This window comes from Phyllostomus hastatus, unplaced genomic scaffold, assembly GCF_019186645.2.
Source record: "Phyllostomus hastatus isolate PE091 unplaced genomic scaffold, TTU_PhHast_1.1 phas_contig_1162, whole genome shotgun sequence".
Lineage (NCBI taxonomy): Eukaryota > Metazoa > Chordata > Mammalia > Chiroptera > Phyllostomidae > Phyllostomus > Phyllostomus hastatus.
The window spans coordinates 2834338-2857597 of NW_025333537.1; the positions used below are offsets into that span (position 1 = coordinate 2834338).

The 23260-nt window shown below is 55.8% G+C and overlaps 1 protein-coding gene across 1 annotated transcript; it reads right to left on the bottom strand.

Annotated features, from left to right (window-relative positions):
- Window positions 1–928: 928 nt before the first annotated feature.
- On the bottom strand, window positions 929–20477 carry LOC123823444 (glycolipid transfer protein). Its single transcript, XM_045846198.1, has 5 exons — window positions 20191–20477; window positions 6361–6419; window positions 5239–5372; window positions 2800–2950; window positions 929–2121 (listed from the first exon to the last, which is right to left on the bottom strand). Exons 1-5 carry the CDS (start codon window positions 20291–20293, stop codon window positions 1939–1941), a joined length of 630 nt encoding a protein of 209 aa, XP_045702154.1. The 5' UTR covers window positions 20294–20477; the 3' UTR covers window positions 929–1938.
- Between the last annotated feature and the right edge of the window lie 2783 nt (window positions 20478–23260).

Genomic DNA, 23260 nt, shown 5'->3' on the forward strand with positions numbered 1-23260 from the left:
CTGTGAATTTGTTGGCATAATTTTACATTTCTATAAAACCCAAAGGGAAAAAATAACCCTGCAGAGCAGCTGGAGCTTAGAAAGATCAGTAGTGTTGCTATCACTAGCAATATTAGATGGAACACATCACTGCATCCGACACAGTAAAAGCAGTGCAAATGCCCATCCCCTGGTCATAACAGAGGGGGCCTTCCACACTGGGTACTTGACCTGGTTGTGCACAAGACCCTTGAAGGTGCTCCATAATTTTCAAGGTCAAGTTCAAATCCCTTGGTAGCATATCTCACACACACACAGCCTGCTCTAAGTCAAGCCACCAGGTCTTTTGCCTTTGCCTTGAAGTCTCCCCCGCCCCGTCTCCTCGGCCGGCCTCCCGCCCTTCCATCAGGGCCTCGACTCCCTGAGATGCACTGTCCCAGGACATGGCCCCTCGGCCATGTCCCCAGACCCCCCCCAGGCACTGACCACTCTAAATCGTCACTGTGGATTTACTGCTTCATCTTGCCCACTAGACTATTAGTTCCGTGGGAGCAGGGATGAGGTAAAATGAATATGGCACCTACACTTAACCCTAGTATCAGAAAAAGCATCCGCCCACAACAAACAATGTGCAAGTAGCGACAGATCACTGGGTCGGGGATGCATCAGGGACTGGTGGGGACTGCGGCAAAGTGGAGAACACGTCCGCCCACTTATCCTGCCCCGCTGAGGTGGCAGCCATCTCTCAGGTCCTGCCAGGGAGTCTGAGTTTTCAAAGGAAGCCAGAAGTCAAGACTTGGAAACGAAATTTCCCCAGTTCCTCCGTGTGGCAACCAGTTCTACCTGTTTGTCAGCCACAAAAGCCAGAAAGCAGGTCCTTGGCTGGTCCCCGGCGACAACCTCTCATCCAGGAAGAAAAATACTCAAGAACCAAAATGGCACACAGATGTGATTCCAAAATAGAGATTTGTTTATTAAGAATTATTTAGTTTCTGCATAAAAATCACCAATTGTTCCTCATTGGGTTTTTAACACACATCAGTTCTTTGGGGGTTCTTCTATCTACCCCCAACACTCTCAAAAATACAGCTCTTTTTAGCGCCGGCAAGGAGAGTTAAGGCAGCGAGGTGTTTCCTGGGGTCTCAGCATCCGGGGGGCTCGTGGTCTCCCCCGTGAGAAAATACACAGGGCGGGCAGTTTCTCAGGTTGGAAGAGCTGTCCCTGAAGAAAACAATTATGCAGAAGAATGCCAATTCCGTCATCTCTGGTCAGTTGTTTGTGCCCGATAGCTCTGACATAAAGTCCCCTTGGCCATAGCTATCAGAGGCTTGCTGGTTGTTTTCAGCTATAAAAACCTGTCTGGAAAAAGACAGGAAGAGCAGGGTCTAGGATGACATGGCTGTGAGGCCGGGCCGCGCAGCCGTGCAAGAACACTCACCAGTTTGCTCAAAAAAAAAAAAAAAATAATAATAAAATCCACAACAGGGGTCTTGTATAATTTCAAATCAAACTCCTCGTGGTCCTTAAAATACCCAAGCATCATCGCGCCAGATCCTCATGTTTAAAGTGAGGTGTATGGTCTGACAGGACTCCCCCAGACAGGCACCCCATGGTGGGAGGGGGGGGACCAAAAACCCTAGGACTTGACTCATTAGCAACATTAATTGATTTTTACCACACTGAAATGAAGGCGCAGCAGTCCGTGCTGCCGTGGAATTCAAAGGTGATTCGGAAGTAGGGTAGTTACTTATTGCTCCCTCAGGGTAGACACCCCAAAAATGACGTGTACCGAACCGAGGCCCTCCCCTGCAGACCCCAGCCAGGCTCCCGGCCGCTCTGGGGGGCGCAGGCCGGGGGCGGCCCAACGGCTGGATTCACAGTGATTCGGGTTTGCCTGTTTCTGCGAGCGGCGGTGTGCGGGGCGGCGGGTGGCCCGGGCGTGCCCGCCGCTGGGCACGCCTACACCTTGTAGTTGAGCTCGGCATTCATCTTGGTGTACATCTCGTAGATGACGTCGATGGTGGCCGTGTAGTTGACCAGGAAGAGGCGGACCTTCTCCAGGCACTCCTCCTCCGTCACGTTCTGGCCCTTGGAGAGCGCCTTCAGGAAGTCGGACTTGTAGGGCGCCGCATACAGCGCCGCCTTGAGACGGGTGAGAGGAGAGAGAGCGGTGTTAGGGGGCCTGGCCCACCAGGGAGGGCCCTGCCGGACACGGGGCTGCGCTATCCGTGGCATTGGGGGGGGGGGGGGCAGGAAAAGGCAAAGGGCGATGTGTGTTCCTGTCTATACCCCCGTGAGGGACAGCAGGAAGCACTCACCAGCTGTGAGCCTTGAGCGAGTTACTTAGCCTCCCTGAGCCTCAGTTTCCTCATCTGTAAAATGGGGGTGATCATGGCACCCTTCTAACTGGGTGGCTCTTGTGAGGATTAAGAAGGCTGTGCAAAGTGCTCAGCACAAAGCCCAGCACACAGCAGGTGCTCAGGACAGCGCCGGCCCACCATCCCCCTGAGGTCCTCAGAGTCCAGCCAGGGTTTCTGCCAGGCCCCCCCGATCAGGCCCCCTAGGACGAGGTGACTCAACAGAACACCCCGGAGAACCTAGCATGGCCCCCCCCCATGGCTGCCGAAGGGGCTGGGCACGTGCTTGTGGCAGGGCCCCTCGGTGCACCAGCCCCCCCACGGGGACAGGGGAGCCCTTCCTGAGCCTGGGGGACAAACGCAGGCTCCAAGGGGCCACAGCTAAGGAGCGGCAGAGCGGGGAGCGGACCCCACCAGCTGGCGACCCTCTGGCCTGGGGACAGAGTGGGCCCCCCCGGCTCACCTGGAAGATCTTCTGCACGATCCAGCCGTGGTACTTCTTGAGCGCCATCTCGTAGGCCTTGGTGGCGTTGACGCGGATGAGATTGGGGTGGTTCTCGTCCCGCTCGCCGTCACAGATGCTCTGGAGGAAGACCTGGATGAATCGGAGGCCCCTGCGGCCCGGCCCGAGAGAAGACAGAAGGCTCTTTAGGACACCGCCCAGTGCTGCCTGTGGGCCGGCCAGCAGCCCTGCGCACGGCAGGCCCTGACTCCTCTGAAACGGGGTGCCTACTGGGCGCCAGGAATGCGTACACACGGAAGGGGGTGGAATTCCCAGTTTCCACCTTCACCCCTGGCTTCCATGCAATGTGACCGCGGGCTCAGCAGAGCACCGTCCAAGCTCCTTGTCTACACGAAGCCTGGTGGCGGCCACTGAACACAGCCCCTCCTGGGGTGTAGGGTCCAGCCTGCCGGCTCATGTCCTCAGACACGCCAAGCCTCTTCTGCCCTCCTGCCTCTGCCAGGCCTAGTCTGCCTGGGACCCTCCTGCTACGTCCTAGAGACTCTGCTCGGCCACCCTCCTCCAGGAAGCCCTCCTGCCCTCTCTGCTCCAGGCTCTGATATCCTGCTGTCGAGATCCACCCGCCAGCCTGACACCCTGCCCAGACGGCGACACCCTAGGGGGGTCTGCACCTCCTCTGACGTGGCGCCCCGCTCGGCCCGCACCCCGAGCAGCACACAGAAGGTGCTCACTACGCACTCCACTAGCTGGCGTCCGCCTGCAGCTGCCCTCCCCGCAGCCTGGCTCCGCCCACGCCCCCCCCCCCGCCCCCACCAGGTGGACTCGAACAATCTAACTGATCGGAATGTCGCCCTCTGCTCTGCTCCGCTCCTCCCAGAGACCCACACGCCTGCAACGGGCGGCCCGGGGCGTTCCTCCTTCCGGGTCTGTGGCTCTCCCTGCCTGACGAAGGGGGCAGCTTGGCGGGGCAATCCTAAAACATGCCGTACGGGTGTGGGTGACAGGCTACCCTCCCCGATGCCCACACGGCCACGCCCACATTCTACCTAAGAAGTGTATGTTGGGGGGCTAGTCTGTGGTGGGGGCGCAGACAGGGAGTGGCACCCCTCCCGGCTCCAGGCTCTGGAGAGAGGCAACACTGGGACACCTGGGGGGCAGGGAACGGGTCCCTGGCTGCAGTGTTTGCACAGCTAAAGGAGAACTCTGTGGCCGGTGGAGAGCGGTGTGAGCTGAGCGAGAAAGCTGCCCGGCCTCTCGGAGCCTCAGTGGCCTCATCTGCGAGGTGGGGACAACCACACGGGGATGCAAGAGTTTGCTGTCAGGACAGTACGTGTAGTGGCTACGAGCACTGTCAGCTCCGGGGTGAGGTCATCTGGGTGCAAATCCCTCACTGGGGACCCTGCCTCCAGCCCACAGGATGAACCCGTGCACAAGCTACACAGAGTTCCCTCTCCTCGAGATGCTGTATTTCTGTCAACAAGTTGTCAAAACATACAAATGTACCGGGGCATGAAGTGACCAGCCCAGACGGGGTGTCTCCTGCGCAACCAAGTGCACAACCTGCACGACTGCACTCGGTCACGTGCTCCCGGGGCTACCCTGTGACCTGGGCACGTGATTGGGCCTCCTCTAAGAGATGGGGGCCACACCACGCCTAAGTCACAGAACGTGAAATGCGATCAGGCTTACGAGGAGCTCAGCACAACCCTGGCCAGGTAGCTCAGTGGGTCAGAACACCAATCTGATACACCAAGGATGCAGGGTCAACCTCCCCCCCAGTCAGGGCACATACAAGAAGCAAACAATAAATGCGTAAATAGGTGGGACAGCAGCCCTGGCTGGGGTGGCTCAGTGCACAGAGTGCCAGCCTGCGAACCGAAAGGTCATCAGTTTGATTCCCGGTCACGGCACATGCCTGGGTTGCAGGCCAGGCCCCCAGTTAGGGGCATGTGAGAGGCAACCAACTGAAGTTTCTCTCCCTGTCTTTCTCCCTTCCTTCCCCTCTGTCTTAGAATAAATAAATAAAGTCTTTTTTTAAAAAAAAAAGCAAGGGAAAATTAAACAGAAAGATGTAACATTTTAAAAATAAATAAAAATATGTGGAAGAACAAACTGACCGCTCTCTCTCTGTGAAACATCAATTAAACAAACAAAAAGTGCCAAGCACAGCCCAGAGGGCGTGCTAGCCTGCTCTGCCTCTGACCAGGCTGGGACAGGGGGATGTCGCCAGCACGTGGGCCTCGGCCCCTGGGGTGCTTGTTCCCAGCCACCAACTAGCATCGGGCAAGAAGACCACCGCGTGGAAGGAATGAGGCAACCGTCCTCCCCACCGGAGCAGACCCCCGTGGGGCGGGGGCAGGGGCGGGGCCTCCTCGGCAGCTGGGGGGGCGGGCCCCAGGGACTGACAGCCACACACGCCCCACCACCCAGGCCCGTCACCTTTTCAGCCACATCAGCGCCAGCGTGGCCCCCACTTTGGGCCACTCCGCCCCGTACATCTCCTTCTCCACCTCCAGGATGTTCTGCAGCGTCCGGAACTTGGTCGGGTCGGTGTCGTACACAGCTTTGATTTTCTGAAAAAGAGCACACGGGGTTTCTGGTTGGACGGGCGGTGCTCGCAGGCGAGCAGCCGGCACGCTGGGTGCAGGGGCACTCCGCCAGGGCCGAGAACGGCCGCCGGGCTCGTCGTAACGGTAACTGCCGGGACCTCGCACACGCACCAGCACCTGCCACGCGCAGGGCGTGCAGAGTGCTTCACGGGCGCTGCTGTCCCCGATGCTCACGGCGGCCCTGACGCTGCTCTGTCACCGTCCCCATCTGCAGCTGAGGGAACTGAGACTCAGCGGGGCAGTGCGGTGCCCAAGGTGACACAGCTGGCACCAGCCTGCCACCAGTACGGGAGTGGTTCCCGCCCGGGCTGGAGCCAGAGCCCCCGAGGTGGCAGCACCTCCGACAGCAAGCACCCGAAGTTCCGCTTGTGCGGACCAGTGCAAAGGCGCTCTTAGGGCTCAGAGACGTCCAGAAAGAAGGCGCCTGAGCGGAGCCGGGCACTTTGGGTCTAAACCCCACCTGTGCTGCTTCCTTGCTGTGCGACCTCAGCTGAGTCCTTCAGCCTCTCTGAGCTTCCTCAGCTGTAAAATGGGATGACAACAGAGCCAGGCTCAAAGGCTGCAGTGCGGTCAAGTTGTAGGCTGGGCCCTAAGGGGGCCGTCACGGGGAGAGAGGCTCAGATGCCGGGGGGCAGCGCCAGGCACTCCCAGGACCCAGGAAGGGAAGGGCTGGGCCGATGCACCGTGGACTGAGAGTTTAGTTATTTGGGCGTGTGGGGGGTGAATACGAGAACCAGTGGGTTCCTTCCAGGCCAACCCTCAGACTCAGTCCCAGTCGGGCTGTGACTGGGTGCCCGATTCAGGGGACCTAGGGGCCAAGGCCGTCTCCCATGTCCCCTTCCCGTCCCTCAGCCCAGGGGGCTTACGGCAGGGGGCAGGGTCTCGGTGACTCAGGGCAGGTTTAGATTCCTGATGGGGTGCCAGGGTCACAGCTGCCGGGACAAGTACGTACCGTGATGTTGCCACTTATGTCCGACTTGATGGGCGTGAACACCGGGGACCCCAGGCAGTCTGGGGAGAAAACGAGACAAAGGATTAGATTCCCAAAAAGCGTCATGGAGGCCTGTGGTCAGGAGTTGGGGGGGGGGGGTCACTCGACGTGTTTAGGGAAAGGCAGAGCTGTGTATAGGCGTAAAAATGTCCCCGGGCAAGTACGCTTGGTGTGCTCGGCTCCCGGATTCCTACTGCAGGACTTGTCAGAGCCTTTGCAGTGCGACTGGGATTCCCCGGGGAGCGGCAAACGCCTCTGTCCGCAACACCCTCCGCACGAGCACAGAGCTGCCCCACGGAACTCACGGCAACGGCGGAGACACTCTGTATCTGCCCCGCGGGCTGCAGGGGCCGCGGAGCACTTGGAGCGTGGGGAGCGAGACGGAGGAACTGAATCTGTAATTTTACTGAACTCTCATTCATTTGAACTTGAAGAGCCACAGGTGGCCAGTGGCTACCGCATTGGACCGCACAGCTGTGTCGTGTCTCGCGGAACTAATGGTCCAAAAAACCCATCTTGGCCAACAGGGCGGATCACTGCGAATTAGCCGGCTGGCCCGGAGGCGGACTGAGGAATCTTATGAGGTGCAAGAAGAGGAGCCAGATTTATTAAGGAGGACCTTGGCAATCACCAGCTTACAAGGAAGAAATGGGCTGATGGCCCCAAGGCTCCGCGGTCCTGAGACTCTGCATAAAAGCCTGAGAGAACACACCAGCAACAGTGTCCATCACTTAGCAGAGTGTGAACTTGGCCTAGACACCCACCCCATTCTGCACGCTCTGGTCACGTGGGCTTGGGGGGGAATCCCTTCCCTCTCTGAGCATCAGCTGTCCCATCTGGCAAACGGGACAACAGAACCAATCACAGAGGTGCTACGAGGACGGTTTAAAACAATCTGCTCCTGGGACCATATTTTGTGCCTCTCTGCAATAGGAATGTTCTTAGTTGAAGGTATTTTTCATTTCTTTTTTTAATTTTGTGATTTTTAGAGAGAGAGAGAGGAGGGTGGGGGGGAGACAGGGGAAGAAAGAAAAGAGAGAATTTATTGTTCCACTTATTTATGCATTCATTGGTTGATTCTTCTCTTTTTTTAATCCTAGTCCAAGGACATTTTTCCATTGCTTTTAGAGAGAGAGGAAGGGAGAGAGAGAAACATCGACTGGTTGCCTCCTGTAGGTGCCCAGACTGGGGACTGAACCCGCAACCCTCCGATCACAGAACGCCACTCCATCACTGGTCGGTTCTGGCACGTGTCCTGACCGGGGGACCAACCCGCAACCTTGGTTACCAGACTGCACTCTGACCCACCGAGCCACCCCGCCAGCGCCCGGTCTTTATTCTTCAGCAGCTCACAGAACACCAGGGCATCCTGAAATGGGGGAGGGTTTGAGTGAATGGAATGTGGGCCTAGGACCTGGCCGTGCCCGGAACTCTTGGCTCCACGTGAAATGTGGACGGCTTGTCACCTGCCTTTGTTCCTTTGCGACCCACCAGGCTCACCGGGCCAGAGACGTCCCATGGGTCAGGGCTCCGGCTCAGGGCTCTATGCTCAGGGCCCAGCACGGAGGCGCCGAACAGGGAACGGCCAGCCCTCTCCTGGGCTGCTGGGCGTGGGCTCCGCCCTCAGAGCCCAACCACAGGCAACCCCTGCTCTCCGTCGTCCTCCCCACTGCACCCAGAGCCCAGGGGACACAGATGCCAGCACGGGTCCCAAACCCACAGGAGGAAACACCGGTGCCCACTTTCCCTTGCCCACAGGCCAGCCAGGGGCCCCAGTGTACGGGAATGGAGGGTGGAAGGACATCTACAGGCTGAATTCCATCCAAGGTGACCCAGCACACCTGGCCAGCCATCTGGAACATTCTAATCACTGCTATGAAAAGTATATTGGAGAAACAGCATCAGACATTAGAAATGAAATACCCCATAACTGAATGCAAAGAAGGCGGGTTAGGGACAGCCTGGGTTGGCCTCCCGGCCTGACCACTCCCCAGCGGAGCAAGTCTCCTTGCCTGTGTGCCTCAGCTTCCCCATGTGGCAAAGGGGCGGTAACAGTACTTATTTCACAGGCTTGGACAAATTAAAAATTGTGCACTAGATTCATTTAGCAGAGCGCCCAGCTGTGTACACTCAACAAATGGACTTTGGTCACTTTGGTGACTTCGTATTATGACTAGGCTCAGGCTCCGTGGTCCAGCAAATGTCACCCAGGTGTCAGCAGGCTGTGCATGGGAGCTCCCAGGTCCCCCAGTTTCCACCGGGTGGGAACACACTCGGCCTGCAGCCCCCGACACACCTCTGCTCTCCTTCCTGAAGCCCCCCGTAGGGACCACAGCTCCCAGCACAGAATCCTCTGCGGTGGGCTCTCTCCTCTCCGAGACTGGGAGCAAATCTCCATGAGGCCACGCTGGAGCCTCCCCCTGGGGTGGCCACGAGGAGCTGCCCCGAGGTGCTGGGCCATTGGACCCCGGGTGCCCTGGCCACAGTGGGCTGTGTCCCCAGGGGCTGCTTACTGTACAGGGCTCACCCAGCAGGACACCTGTGGCACGAGTGAGTGAATGGATTGTGCGGAACATGGCTCTGGAGGCGCACTTCCTGCCAGGCAGTCACTCGGTCCACTTCCGCACGGTCCAGACTGGCCCGAGGTGCTGCTTCTGACCACCCGCTAATCAGGACGGCAGAGGCTACGGGAAGGGGCTTGGGCCTCGGTGCCCCTGTGTGAGGGAGACCACCCACCCGTGGGGCTCTGGGGGCTGCCATGGTGGGGGTGTCTTATGCGCAGTGCAGGCGCTCAGAGCTCTGGCCGTGATGCTCCCCTCCCGGCTGAGTTTCCAGCGCAGCCCCGCAGCGGAGAAGGTGCGGAGCCAGCGCTGGGGAGCAGCCCGCCATCTACCGTGCGCGCAGTTTCTTAGCTCTTCCCAGTGACGGGGTCAGTCAGCGCAGGCCCGTCTGCGTCTCAGCAGTCAGTCTGAGACGCAGAAAAATGCTGTCTGGCTTTCCCGGCTCTGAAAACAGCTCCTCCGCAGTTCTGAGCGGCCGTGCCCCGGTGGCGGGGAGAAAGGCTTTTTGTTTTTTGTTTTCCTGACAGTGCACTACACGGGTCACGAGGCCACCGTGGTCAGCAGGAGCTGGCCGGATGGCAGCTGTAGTATGTGTTGTGGCCACCATGCAAGGACAGAGCTTCTGCTCAACTGTGGGGCGGGGGTGTGGGGACTAACGCGTACTTCTGGGGCTGAGAGTGGAGCAGAAGCAGAGAGGGGTAAGGGGGGTGGGAGGACCCCAGAATCCACCTCTCTGCTGAGTCCAGAGGAGGTCGCCGGCAGGAAAGGCAACCCTCTGCACTCACAAGCACAAACCCCTCTGCACTCACAAGTCAGAGTGGGAGCAGCTGCAAACAGGCCACTCGATTAGGGGAGAAGCCACAGGCTGCTCCCGAGTCGGCTGGGCCTGGGTTCGAATCTCAGCTCCGACGTGACTCTGGACAAGGGACTTAGCGACGCTGGGCTCAGGTCCCCTGCTCCCCCCGGCCCAGGGTGGGGCCGTGCAAACGGGAGGGGTTCCGGGTACAGTTGGGCCGACACCCATTACAGCCTGGCCCACGGAAGGTTCTGGACTCCTGTATGTCTTTGGTGCAGCCCAAGGCCACCAAGCCCAGAAAAGTCAAGTGACTTGCCCAGGGCCACAGAGCGAGAGCCAGGCACACAGACCGCGCCACGGCTGGTCCCGCTGCTCCCTCGCCTTCCTTTCAAGAATGTTGCCACCTGTTTGGGCAAATTCCATAAAAACAGGGAAAAGCAGAAGACAATTTTAATCCCTGAACCCACGGTGGCCTTTCTGATCACTTAAACTCAAGCTGGGCCCTGCTCCGGACAGAGTGTGAGGCATCTCTAGCCGAGTACCCAGCGCCCCTTTCCCCGTAGAGCACGGCCCGGCCCGCCCGATATTGCTTTTCCTGTTTGACCAGTTTTACAGTTTCCCCAAACCTGTCTCTTTTATTGCCAGCAAAACAGGCTCTTTAAAACGCCACCCAGAACATGCCGGGAGGAAGGGAGGGGACTTGGGCTTGGGCAGTTTTCTAGCTCCTCATCTCGCCCCCGGGACGGTCTCACGGTCTCGCAAACACAGACAAAGTGAACACAGAAAACAAAAGAAAAATCAGATACGATTCTACCATCTATGAGCTCTAATAGGCAGGGATTGTAAATACGGCTAAGCCTTGGTCGTCTGGAATGGGTGGCAAACGGCCCCTTCTGTTTAATACAGAAGGTTTTTCCAAGCCCGCTCCTCAGCCCAGGAGGCATAAGAAAAAGATCAATAAACCTGATTACAAACCTGAGAAACCTTCTATCTGGAGAAGTCCCGTCACCAATCAAAGCCAAACAACAAACTGATAGGGTGAGAGGTTGTAAAGAGCTCGAAAATCAGTAAGAAAAAAAAAACAACCCTCTAGAAAAACGGACAATCCACAGAAGAAATGGAGACACTTAACCTCAATACTGGAAAGAAAATAAAATTAAGACACATATTTTCCATCTACCAAATTTTATGAATGCACCAGCCTTCTCTAGTAGAACCATTCTGGAGAGAACTCATCACAGCAGAGTACAGCAAGCCATTTGCGGTTTTCTAAACAGGGCCGTCATCAGAAATAGGAATTATGATAAAGGGGTGACCCAGCGAGGTCACAGGCCGCCCTCAACCCTTCACTAAGTGGCTGTACATGGCACGTCTTCGGGTTTTTAGGAAAGCTTTGTGTGATTAAAAAAAAAAAAAAAAGGCCCTTGACAGCTGACGGTCACTTCCCCTTGCTGGGTTTCTGCTGCATACTTGGAAGTGGGAAAACAAAGGCCCACCTGCGTCAGCGTCACCTGCAGGATAAGAGGAGGCAGGCACGGAGCAAGCATTCCATGCACGACCTCTGTGACAATTCTGGCTGGTGGAGGGACACCTAGGACTTCCTGCCTGGATCTCTGCCACAGTTCACATGGCCCAGAGAACAGCACCCCGCCCCCAACGCCAGCAGTCACCACACACCACCCAGAACCCCTCGCTTCCCCTTTTTCTGGCTTCGGCGTAGTTGGGAAGCCCCGGCCGGCTACTCCCCGAGCCAGGCCACAGCGCACATCTGGAAACTCCGTGTGAGTCGCCCCCTCAGCACCTGCCCCTTCAGACGGCCACCCCTGACGACAGGGGATGCTCCTGACACTGGGCAGCTAACGAGGTGACCGAATCGCCCACCCTCTCATCTCACCTCAGGGGCACTTTTCATTCTAGAACAAAAAGCGTTCCGTTTTTAAGGTGCACAGCTTCACTTTCAGCCTGTGTGATTCGGGATGGGAACACCTAAACCAACCCTAAGTGCTTACCTCAGAAAGGAAGGCCGGGCGGCCGGCATCACACGCCAGGAGCCTGGTTGGGGGAAGCTCCACTTCAAATTCAACGCCCCCCCCGCCCCCCCGAAATAGCTGGGTAATAAGGTTTCATTATTAAACGCATGGGGGCAGATTACCTTTACAGTCCTGGGTTACGGGTTCATAATGGGAGGCACTCGAATTACCGCTGATGGCGATGAATCATTTATTAATCGGCGGGCATGCGGGGGAGCCGCGTGCGTGCACGTGCATCGCGGCTCAGTTTGCGAAAAGGCCTGCTTTGAAGGATGAGAGCCCTGAGGATGCCCGCCTTCCTCAACTAAACCCCCCTCCAAAGTCTCCCATCTAAAGGGGAAAGAAGGTTCACAAAACAGTCCAAAGTGTGGCTTTTAAAAATCACCCCCGAGACACACCAACTCTTTGCCCAAAAGCAGCCTTGGGTTGGGAATGCAACGGGGCAGTGATTTCTCTTACTTGGTGTGGCCTGGGAGAAACCAATCTCTCTGCAGCCCAGCTTCTTCATCTGTAAACAGAGACTAGAGATGCCCCCCCGCCCCCTGCATAGGGCTGCTGTGAGAATGGGGTGAGGTTGTTTAATTAAAGGGCGAGCAGTGTCTGGTGCCTAGTCAATGCTCAATAAAATAGAAGGTATTCTTCATGCTTATCACTATTATTACATCATCATTTTCATCTTTTTCAATAAGCAAAGCTTTTCTTTAGAAAGGAAATCTACAAAAGAATGATCCAGGGGTTAAGAAATCAAAGGGAAAAGAGAGGACGGCAGCCCTGGCTGGTGTGGCTCAGTGGACTGAGCGTGGGCCTGTGCACCAAAGGGTTGCGGGTTCGATTCCCAGTCCAGGCACAGGGCCAGGTCCCCAGTAGGGGGGCACGTGAGAGGCAACCACACACTGATGTTTCTCTGCCTCTCTCTCTCTCCTTCCTTTCCCCTCTCTCTAAAAATAAACAAATTAAATATAAAAAAAGAGAAAGAAGAGGATGGGAAGGAAGAGAGGTAGGGAGAGAAAATGGTATAAACGGACTGACATGAGTAAAATCAGCAGCAGTCCTTCTGTCATAAAATAATGACCTCAAATGTATCCCAGGCTACCAAAAAAAAAAAAATCTCAGAAGGGTGTGGAGTGAGAAACTTGGAGAAACAGCAATGCAGATAATGAGTTATTTCTCAACAGGAGGAAGCATGAGTTGACTGCGTAACCACAGGGTAGAAAGCAGGTTTTTATAGGACCCTGGAGAGGACTAATCTGCTGTAATGACTTTTAAAAGCTTGGATACAGTTAACACTGACAACAAATAAACAAAAAAACCCTGATACAAGTAACACTGGAAGAATGTAACAGAAGGAGTTAACATCCACCCACCCAGGCCCTTTTTTAAACTGAAACACTGAAACGCAGACTGGAGTCCAACCTGTCCATCCTAATAGGCAACTTGAAACACGCGCATGTCAAACCAGATGGCCCCTCCCACCATTTCCGCTCCCGCTTTCCTCTCTCGGAAGGAGGCTTCCAACATCTCCGGGGTGTGCTGGCCTCCCTGGCTGCAGCGTCACTTTCTGGCTGCGTGACCCGGTCACATCCCTTCACTACGCTGAACCTCGGTTTCTTCTTCTACAGGATGGTGCCAATTCCTTCTAATTCATAAGATCTTTATAAGGATTGGAACTGTGACATCAGCTGGCTCGATGCTCGACACGTGGGAACCACTCAAAACAGGAGATCAGCAGGCTATGACAGGGGCCGTGTGTATTTTGCAAAGCCCTTTGTCACGTGTCCTTTCCCTTCCCTTCCAGTTCAGCACTGGCTGGGGCTCTGCCAGGGGCTCTGCTCTGCCAGCGGCACTGCTGTGCCCTGACTTCTGCCTCTAAGGGATTCACATGGGTGGGCGGGGGGGGCACTGCGCCTCTAAGCAGCCCTGTGCGGTGGACGCCACGTGGTCGAGGAATGGAGGGAGGCAAGTGGCCAGATGAGCTAGCAAGTGACAGAGCAGGCGCCTGGGTCTTTCCCCTCCTGCACGTCCATCTGTTCCCTCCAGGAGTGGAGGCCAGACCTCAGCCCCCGACCTCAGGACCAGGCTTTTCTCAACACAGAGGATCAAGAGGATCCAATGCCCGTCACTGGGGACAGGGCGGGCAGGCGCCATTGGTCTGCACTCTGGCGCTGACCTTCGGACGTTGTAAATGAGGGCACCTAAGCTGGCCGCAGACTTCAGCAGCCCGGCAGCTCAGCTGGCAGCTGGCCTTTAAGACCCAGACCTCCAACTTCTTGGGGGATCCTTCTTTCCCAAGGGCTTGTGTGGCAGGAGGGAAAGTTTCTAACAGCCTGAGACCATGAGGTCTCCCCCACCAGCCCTCCTGGGAGGCCCAGTGTCCCCGGCTCACAGAAGGCTCAGACAAGGGCAGAACTCAGACGGGACACACAGCTTCGGCGCCACAGAACCAGGACTCCGGCTCAGCCGGGCTCAGCTTCGTGCCCATGCCCATGATTTCCTCCGCTTGCCTCTGGTGTTCCGAGCACGGGCTGCAGTGGACCACGGACCCAGGTTCAAAGTGACTTCTCCCCGTGGAGACGTGCAAACAGACGGCTCACGGGCTGTTCCACAAGCCAGACAGCCCTCTCATCAGCTGTCCCTCAGATCTTGCCCAGGCCAGAGGAGATCGTGAGCGTGACGCACCCATGTGGCGTCTGGCACACAGTAGGTGCTCCTAAAGGGTAATCCTCATTCACTACTTGCAAACGGACCTCCCACTGATGACGGGAGTCTGCAGGCAGTTTCCAAATCGCAGAATCCACTGCAGAAAGTGTGTATATGGCTTCTTGGCCCCACAGGACACCACTTCTTCCTCCTAGAGGTGGCCCTCCCAGGCACACAGTCCATACCCTGCTCCTCCAGACGCCAGTTCTCAACACGCACCCAACCAAAACGGTGCCTGGCCTGCTAAGGAAAGAGGGGTAATACAGGCTCTTGTTTCTCTTTCTTAGGATACTCCACACAAAATACAAAATAAACACGTGTTGGTGTAAACCTAAAAGCCAAAACACTGCCCAGGTGCAACCGGCGGCCCCACACCCTGGAACGTGATTGTTGCGGTGGGGAAGCCACTGCTCCCGAGGAAGGGGAGCTTCTCACTCACAGGCCACGGGGTGCGGCTGGGGCTGGTCCCAGGTGGTTCATGCAGGTGTCCCAATTAGAGGAAAACCTGGTCTGTTCAGGGCCCACCCACGGACGACTTCCACTCCCCAGTCGTTCACATTTGCATTCAAATAAGCAGGAGGTGTGGGCCCAGCCTGGCCGGCCAATTATAAAGCACACGCCTCAGAGGAAACCTGCACATCAGGTCTGGGGATCCCAGCAGGGTGCACAGGCGCCCTGGTGCCTGCACACGCCTCCGGGGGGCCCAGCAGGCCAGCTCCACTGGGGGGGTCTCCTTCTCCCCAGGAGTCGGGCAGCAGGCAGGCTCGGGGGCAAAAGCACTCCTCAGGAGTCCGGAGGCCTGAGTCCTCGTCTGGCTCTGTGGTCACGTGCTGGCTGTGTGACCCTGGGCGAGTGAGTCACCTAAACTCTGTGGGCTCTGTTTCTTTAAAAATATATATATTTATTTATTTTTAGAGAGAAGTGAAGGAAGGGAGAAAGAGAGGGAGGGAAACATCAATGTGTGGTTGCCTCTCACGCGCCCCCTACTGGGGATCTGGCCTGCAACCCAGACATGTGTCCTGACTGAGAATGGAACCGGCAACCTTTCGGTTTGCAGGCCAGCGCTCAATCCACTGAGCCACACCAGCCAGGGCTGGGCTGTTTCTTGGTTGTAAAGCAAGAAGACAATTCTGTGCTTCTGGGCTGCTGTTGGTGGCCCCAAAATAGAGCAAGCACTGAACCAAAGTGATGGAAAACCACTCCTGTGGGGGTTATTCTAGGACTGAGTGTCAGAGGCCTGTCAGGCCCAATTCGATGCACACCCATTTATTTGAGTTCAGAGGCCCCTGGAATCCCAATCTCAGGAACTAAGAGGTGAAGAATGTTACCCGCAGCCCCTGCATCTTTGGTCTCTCCGTAAACAGTGACAGCAAACAGGTGTCATCTCATATGACTCTAACTGACCCCGAGTGGTTGTGCTGAGACATTGAGGCCATGCCTAGACTCAGAGGGGAAGACAGTATCATGATTGATTAATAATGTCTGCCACAGGGGCAGGCTATGAATTATGCACTGTAATTCAGAAAGAAAAAGCAAAACACTTTTAGAAAGAACTCAGAAAACATGGGAACGGAACGCACAGCATTCGCTCCGCAAACCGGCACTGGAACAACCCCCAGTCTCAGAATGCGGTGGGTTCTGTGGCAGTCGGGGAAGACTTTCTAGATGAGGTGACCGCTCAGCTGACTCCCTCAGGATGAGGGGAGCCCAGCCAGGGAAAAGGACGGCAGCGGGCCGGAGAGACGTGGCGCGCCAGGCAGGGAGACGGACGCGAGCAAGGCTCCAGACGCAGGTGACGGCCTGGTACCTTTTGTGGAGCAGCACACAGACAGCAGCACAGACTTTCAGGTGGGGTACTAGAGAGCCACAGAGGCTCCCAGGCAGGGAGCGACGAGACAAAATGACATCTAAGTCTCTCCTTTCCGCTCCCTCTGCCCTCCAATCGTCGATGCTCCAGCACAGCTGGAAAACTGACCTAAAAGATGAGGAGCAGGCCTCACAGGAGTCAGCTGCAAGCTGATCGGTCCGAGATGAGATCCGGTTACGGGGTCAAGGTGGAGAAAGAAGATAAACAAAGACCTGGCCTCTAAGCGGACTGAGTAAAACCTGCAGGACTCCAGCAACTCAGGCCGGAGACGTGGAGGAAGGGCGAGCCCAAGATGGGGGCGCCCAAATGATCGGTAACCATCCAGCCCAGCCAACGCTACCACAAACCAGCCCAACGAAGCTCTAAGAAATGTGCTTGCTCCAGCGATTTCACTTCTAGAAATGAGAAATAACAAAAGATATGTGCAAAGAAATAAACATAAGGATGTTCGCTGTAGTGTTGTTTACTAGACGGAAAAGGAGAGGGAGAGGAGCAGTGTGAATGTCCCACCGCGGGGGACTGGGCACATGGGTCACGGCCACCGTCAAAGAGTGGGATTCGAAGCCGCTCTGGAGAAGATGATGACACGGGAAGATGACCGAGCTGTACTGTTAGGTGGAAAAAGCAGTGTGTACACTCTCCCTTGGAGACTGAGAAAAATGCATCTGGAAAGAAAATGCTCTAAAACGCCAGCAGAGATTTTCTCTTTAAAAAGCCCCATCTCGCCCGGACCAGTGTGGCTCCGTTGGATGGGTGTCGTCTTGCAAAGCAAAACCTTGCTGGTTTGATTCCCGGTCGGGAACATGCCCTGGATTGCAGGTTTGGAGCCCTGTTGCATGCATGTGAATGGCAACTGATCGATGTTTCTCTGTCTTTCTCCATCCCTTCCCCTCTCTCTAAAAATAAAAAAATAAAATCTTTAAAGAAAAAAACAAAGCCCTACCTCCAAAGGCTGTGAGAGGATTAAGTGAACTGACCCACTTAGAACACTCAGCACATAGTAGGTGCTCACTAAATGGCAGGGAGATTCCTATCTGTCACTTCTTCTTGTCAATTTTCCTTTGAGAAACAGATATGCCATGCAAAATTAAGTACTTCCTTAAAACACAGCTTTCAGCCCATTTCCCTATTTCTATCGAGAGCGGTGGTTCTCACCCAGGGGTGATTTTGTTTCCTCACAGATACTTTTGGTTGTCCCACCCTGGGCAGAAGAGGTACTACTGGCATCTGGTAGATAGAGGCCAGAGATGCTGCTAAACATCTTACAAAGCACAGGCCGGTCCCACCACAAAGAATGATCTAGCCCCAAACGCCAGCAGCGCCACAGGACGGAAACGGTGACTGGGAGGAAACTGTCGCTTCCCTGCCTCTCAGACGCCTTGCACCCAGTTTCCCAGAGCTCCTCCATTCAAGACACACCCACCACCCAGCTCACCCAGGTGACCAGACACTCCTAAGATCTTTCTAGACAAAGCCCCTGTGTTGGAGCTGACGGCGGATCTCACTTGACCCCCTAAGTCCCAGAGATGCTCCCATCCTCTTAAAACGTAAACCTTCAGGAGAAACTCTCCCCCCAGAAGAGCATAATGGTTCAAAATGGACTGCCACATTTTTTTTAGAGTGCTAAGTATTACCCTCTGTGGGCCAACCCACGGAGGCTTCTGTGTAAAAGGCGCCTTCTATCAACAGATGTGACAGCCCACAGCACGTGACTCGCAGCAAAGACAAGGGTCCTTTGAGATCAGGGAAAGGGGGGAGGGGATGCTCTTCGGCCCTGGCCCAAGATCACCGCTGGCTCCAGTTGCCACCATCCCCTTTCCTCTAAAACCAGCCAGATAATCTTATCAAATAAAGGCGCACTCCCCACCCCCACCACCACGCTTAACTGATGGGTGACCCTGCAGAAGGTAAGGGAAGAAAAGGCCACAGAGCTTAACTCAAGGCCTACCCACCTTGGCACTGCTAACATTTGGGGCTGCATCGATTCTCTGTGGTGGGATGCCCAGGGCATTGTAGGATGCTTTGCACCGCCTCTGGACTGTACCCACTAAATGCCAGTATCATCCCATTGCGTCGTTACCCCCAGCCCTCGGCTGAGAACCACTAGCTTAAACCGATTCCGGATCCTCATCTGGGGTAAGCTGGCTGTGCTGCAAATGTTCATGGAACCAAAGAGGGGGAAGCCGACACATAAACGAACAACTCCTTAAGGCTACAGCCAGTCAGCTCCCAAACCCTTGGCTGGAGATTCAGTGTTATTGCAACACTGTGATACCAGCAGTGAGAATGGTTCGTACACTTAACAAGTACCAACTGAGCACCTACTACGTGCCAGGCACTGTTCTGGCACTGGGGACACTGCGATGTACAAAAATGAACGAGATCCTGTCCTCAGGTTGCCTACTCAGGTCTGCGAATCGTATGAACCAGCAACTGCACTCATTCAAACATTGATCTACTGTATGAAGGAACTAGAGCTGGATCCAGGAACTTAAATAACAACACCTCCCACCAGCCCCAGCTAAGATCTACTCGACACTAAGGCCGCACACCTTTAGACACACCACTTCATTGACTCCTCGCAGCTAGCCCTGGAGATCAGCATCCCCATTTCACAGATGGGGACGCTGAGGCCCAAGAGGTGGAGGACAGGACTCCAGGTAACCAAAACCAGCTGTGATCAGCCCTGATCACCCACTAGGGATAAAGTGAGTGACTGCCCTAAGGGCCAAATCCCTTCAGTCCAAGTCAGTGCTAGGGTTCTGTCCATCTGTGTGTTTCAGCTGGACTCTGCCCTGGGGACTGGTATCATGCTGCAAGGCCACCAAATGAACCCACAGGGCAGGACACAGGGCAAGCCCATATGGAAGAGGAGAAAGCAGAGGCTCAGGTTGCATCCTGTACCCAGGATCCAAAAGGCAAAGGGCAGGGGCAGATGGTACTGTCTTCTATTTCCCATTTTCCATCCAGGGCCCGGCCTGGGCTGAGGGAACGCAGGAAGGAGGGTCTGAAAGTGGCTCAAGGAGCACCTTCCCGCAGCCCTTAGGCCTTCCTGGAAATGACATATGGGGGGGAGGGGGCTTCTTTTACAGCCCAAGCCAAGTACCCTGTGTCTGACATCACCCCACGAAGCAGCCCCCACCCCCAGTCCTAACCTCTGTTCTACATGGAGGAAGGACTTTAGGGAGTTCCCTCTAGGAAGAGACCCTAGAGTTTTGTGACTCATTTCCAAAACTCCCTTCTCACGCTGCCAGGCTTCCTGCCCTTGGGGTGTGTGTATGTGTGTGTGTGGGGGGGGGGGGGTCTTTGGCGTGCAATGGGGAGCATTCTGAGGAAAGAAGAGCTCACAGGTCCTCTGCGGGAGAGACTGGGAGAATTTAAGGAAAGGAAAGCGTTAGGAGGGGGAGGATTCATTTTAAAGGGAGGGAGTTGAGAGCCATCCTTAAAGGAAGGAAATGACGAGGCGAGGGATAAAGGGACTTGGGGGAGAAGCGGTGGGGGGCGATGCGGGGGCTGGAGGACTGCAGACCTGGCAGCCCCTGGAAGTCACCTGATGGATATGGTGGAATGTGAGGGGTTTGAGGAGACGGAGGGTTGGGATGTCTGGGAAGAGATGGAGGATGTGACCAATTGAGGAGGGAGGATTTTTGAGCAATCCAGAATAAGAAGAATTTGGGGGTGCTTGGAGAAGAAAAGGGGGTCTGGGGTGCCAGGGAAATAGGATTTGAGAAGTTCAGGGCAGGGATGATTCGGGGATGCTCGGGAGCAGGAGGGTGCGGGCGCCTCTGGAAGCGCTCCGGGGCAGGGCTGCGACCGGCTCCCCCCTTCACCCCGGCTCACCGAAGAAGGGCGGCAGGTGGGACACCGCCTCGAGGAAGGGCCCGGTCTCGATCTGCTTGTCCGCTGGCAGCGGCTTCAGCAGGTGCTCGGCCAGCAGCGCCATTTCGGGGTCGAGGCCCGCGGTGATGCCCCAGCCGGCGCCGCGGGCGTCCACGCCGCCCCCCCGGCCGCCGCCGTCAGCGCCGGGGCCGTCACTGGCCGGGCCGTCACTGCTGCCGGCCGCAGACTCCGGGGACGCCAGCGTCGCCACTTCCGCTTGCGCCGTGCCCGCGTAGCCGAGCGCTCAGCGCCGCCCGCCGGCCGAGCGTCTAAGGGGCCCGCCGCCTCGCCCGCCCCGCCCGGCCGTGCCCAATCCTCGCCAGCCGTCGTGCCCACCTGCCCAATCCGTGCCCATCGCCGTGGGTCTCCGCACCCCCATTGGTCGGGGGGCGGGACTGGTTCGTCTGGGCGCGGAATGCGCGAACTGGTGATTGATTCCAGCTGCGCCCAGGTGAGCCTCTGCTAGGTGCGTTTCCTGCCGCCCCCGGCGAGGTCTCCCCAGCCCGGGGGTAGGGGGGTGGGCAGGCCTGGGCCGGGTCCTCCCCTGGTGGGGGGCGGGGAGCTGCTCAGGTCCTAACTCACAACCCACACACCAGCCCAGGGCACAGCCCAACCCAGCCAGCGCCCCTCTGGACGCCTGTTTACCCCAACAGCCCCAAGTGACCTGCAGGACAGTTATCAGGTCACAGTTCTTTTTAGCTACAACCAGCGGGGAACCTTGATTCTTCTGCGTGAAGGATCACCCATTGCTCAAGTCACAGGCCAACTCAGCCATGCCTAACTGGGACTCCTGTTTCCTGAAATCTGGGGTCCAGTCTGGTCCCAACAGCCCAGTTTACAGTCCAACTCCACCACCCGCGACAGGGCGCCTGCTTCCCCGAACCTGACCTCACCCCAACCTCCCAGGATACTTGGAGCACAATTCACCTCAGCCACCTCCCACCTAGATGCTTGTGTCCTAAAACCCAACACCCACCCTCTCCAAAAATCTAGCACAAGGTGGTTGAGGGCCTCTCATCCATTCCAGAATAGATACTCGTTGCGCCAGCGTTTTGGGCCATGCTCTGGGCTGGGTAGGCATCGGCCATAAAGTGATGACATCACAGCAGAATCCCTGCGTTCACGGAGCCGACATTCTAGATGAGGACACAATATGATACACAAATAAATAAAGACAATTTCAGATATTGATGAGTATAAATGAAAATAAAACAGGGAAGTGAGGGCGGATGACTGAAGGCATGGCTGAGCTAGGATGTAGGGCCTTAAGAGCAGAAAGTACCTTTGAAGAGGTGACTACATTTAAGCTGAGACCTGAAGAAGCGGGAGACAGCCAGTGGCTGGAGCCTTTGCAAAAACCCTACAGTTCAAAAGAGCTGGGCGTGTGCAAGCAACCAGGGAGACGAGGGGAGGAATTGAAGTGGTGGGAGCCGAACTCGGAGAATTGAGCAGGGGCTGGAGTATGTTGGATTAGGCAGGGGGTGGTGTAGAGCTTGGATTTTATCCTAGCAGGGCCATGAGAAATCACTAGTGCCAGAAAAATAATGGCTAAGCCTTATTAGATATTTCCAATGTAATCTTTCAGGGTGCAGGTGAGAGAAGGGGGTGCCCCAAACCAAGGGCAGGGCCCAGGTACAGCCAGGGGGTGAGAGGGTCTGGGGTGACAAAGCTCTCATCTCTTCTTGCTCATAACCCAGACCCTGGCAGGTGCCACCGGTAGAGCTCCCACTGATAGGCACCCGAGTCATCAGCTTCGGCTCGTTCCCACCACACCCAGCCTCAGCACCTCAGGCACCCTGAGATAACATCTCCTTGAAGCATCCCCGGCCTGCCCGGCACCCTGACTAGTGTGCCAGGCACACTAGTGTGCCAGCTCCACCCGCCTCTCAGACACCTCTGTCATTCCACAGAGATCACAACCCACAGTGGGACCTCCAGCGTCAGGCACCCTGATTTCTCAACTTGCATGGCTGATACCAGAAATTCAAGTCTGGAAGAATTCTCTTGCCCTGGAACATAATTTGATAGGCCGAAATAGGTCATGGCTCTGGGTCTTGCTTTCTCATAGTGTATGACAGGGATGGATCCGGAACTGGGGGTCAGGCTGGCAGTGTCAATGGTCGCTGTGAGCGGGGTGTTGTACAGAAGGAGGGGTGGGACTGGGGAGGACCGGGGACCGCACGGCCCATCTGCAGGGCACTGTGGCTGTTCACCAGGCCAGTCAGTGCCCAGAGCCGCGAGCATTTCAGGTTTCTCAAGAGATGTAAGAAACCTACATCTGAGGGTAAAAATCTCCTGATTTTTAGATGTTGGCCACTAATTCAAATTTAAAAAAACACACACCAGGTGAACCACACAAAACATTGATTTCCTTTTCTTTTGACACACCAAATTTACAGAGAAATGATGAGGACCATTGAAGTAACTTTTTGTTTCTGAACCACTTGAGCATACGTTGCTGACACGATGCTCTCCTAGTCTTAGGCGTATTTCCTCCAGACGAGGGTGGTCCTGCAGAATCAGTGCATCCCTCAACGGAGGAAATGAACACTGATGCATTTTCACCCTCTAGTGCTCAGACCTCATCAAGTTTCACCATCTGCCCAAATGGTGTCCTTTGCAGCAAAAGGGTTCACTTCGAGATCTCATGTTGCACGTAGTTGTCCTGTTCCTTGAGTCCCCTTCAGTCTGGAACATTCCTTGGTCTTGGACTCTCAAGACCTGGACACTTTTGAAAGGGCGGTTACTGTGGAGACTGTCTCTCAGCTTAGGCTTGCTTGCTGTTTCCTGTGGATCCGATCATGCATTCAGGTCATGCCTCTTAGATTAGATGAAGATTGTGGATTCCGTGCACCATGAACTATCTCAGAAGCACTGTTCCGTCCTCATTGCATTATAACAGATGATACATGACTTCAGTTTGTCCCTTTATTAATGACATTAACTTTGACCACTAGAGGAAGGTGCTGTCTTCCAGGTTTCTCCACAGTCAATCTGTCTTTTCCTCTTTGAAACCAAGAAATATTTCACT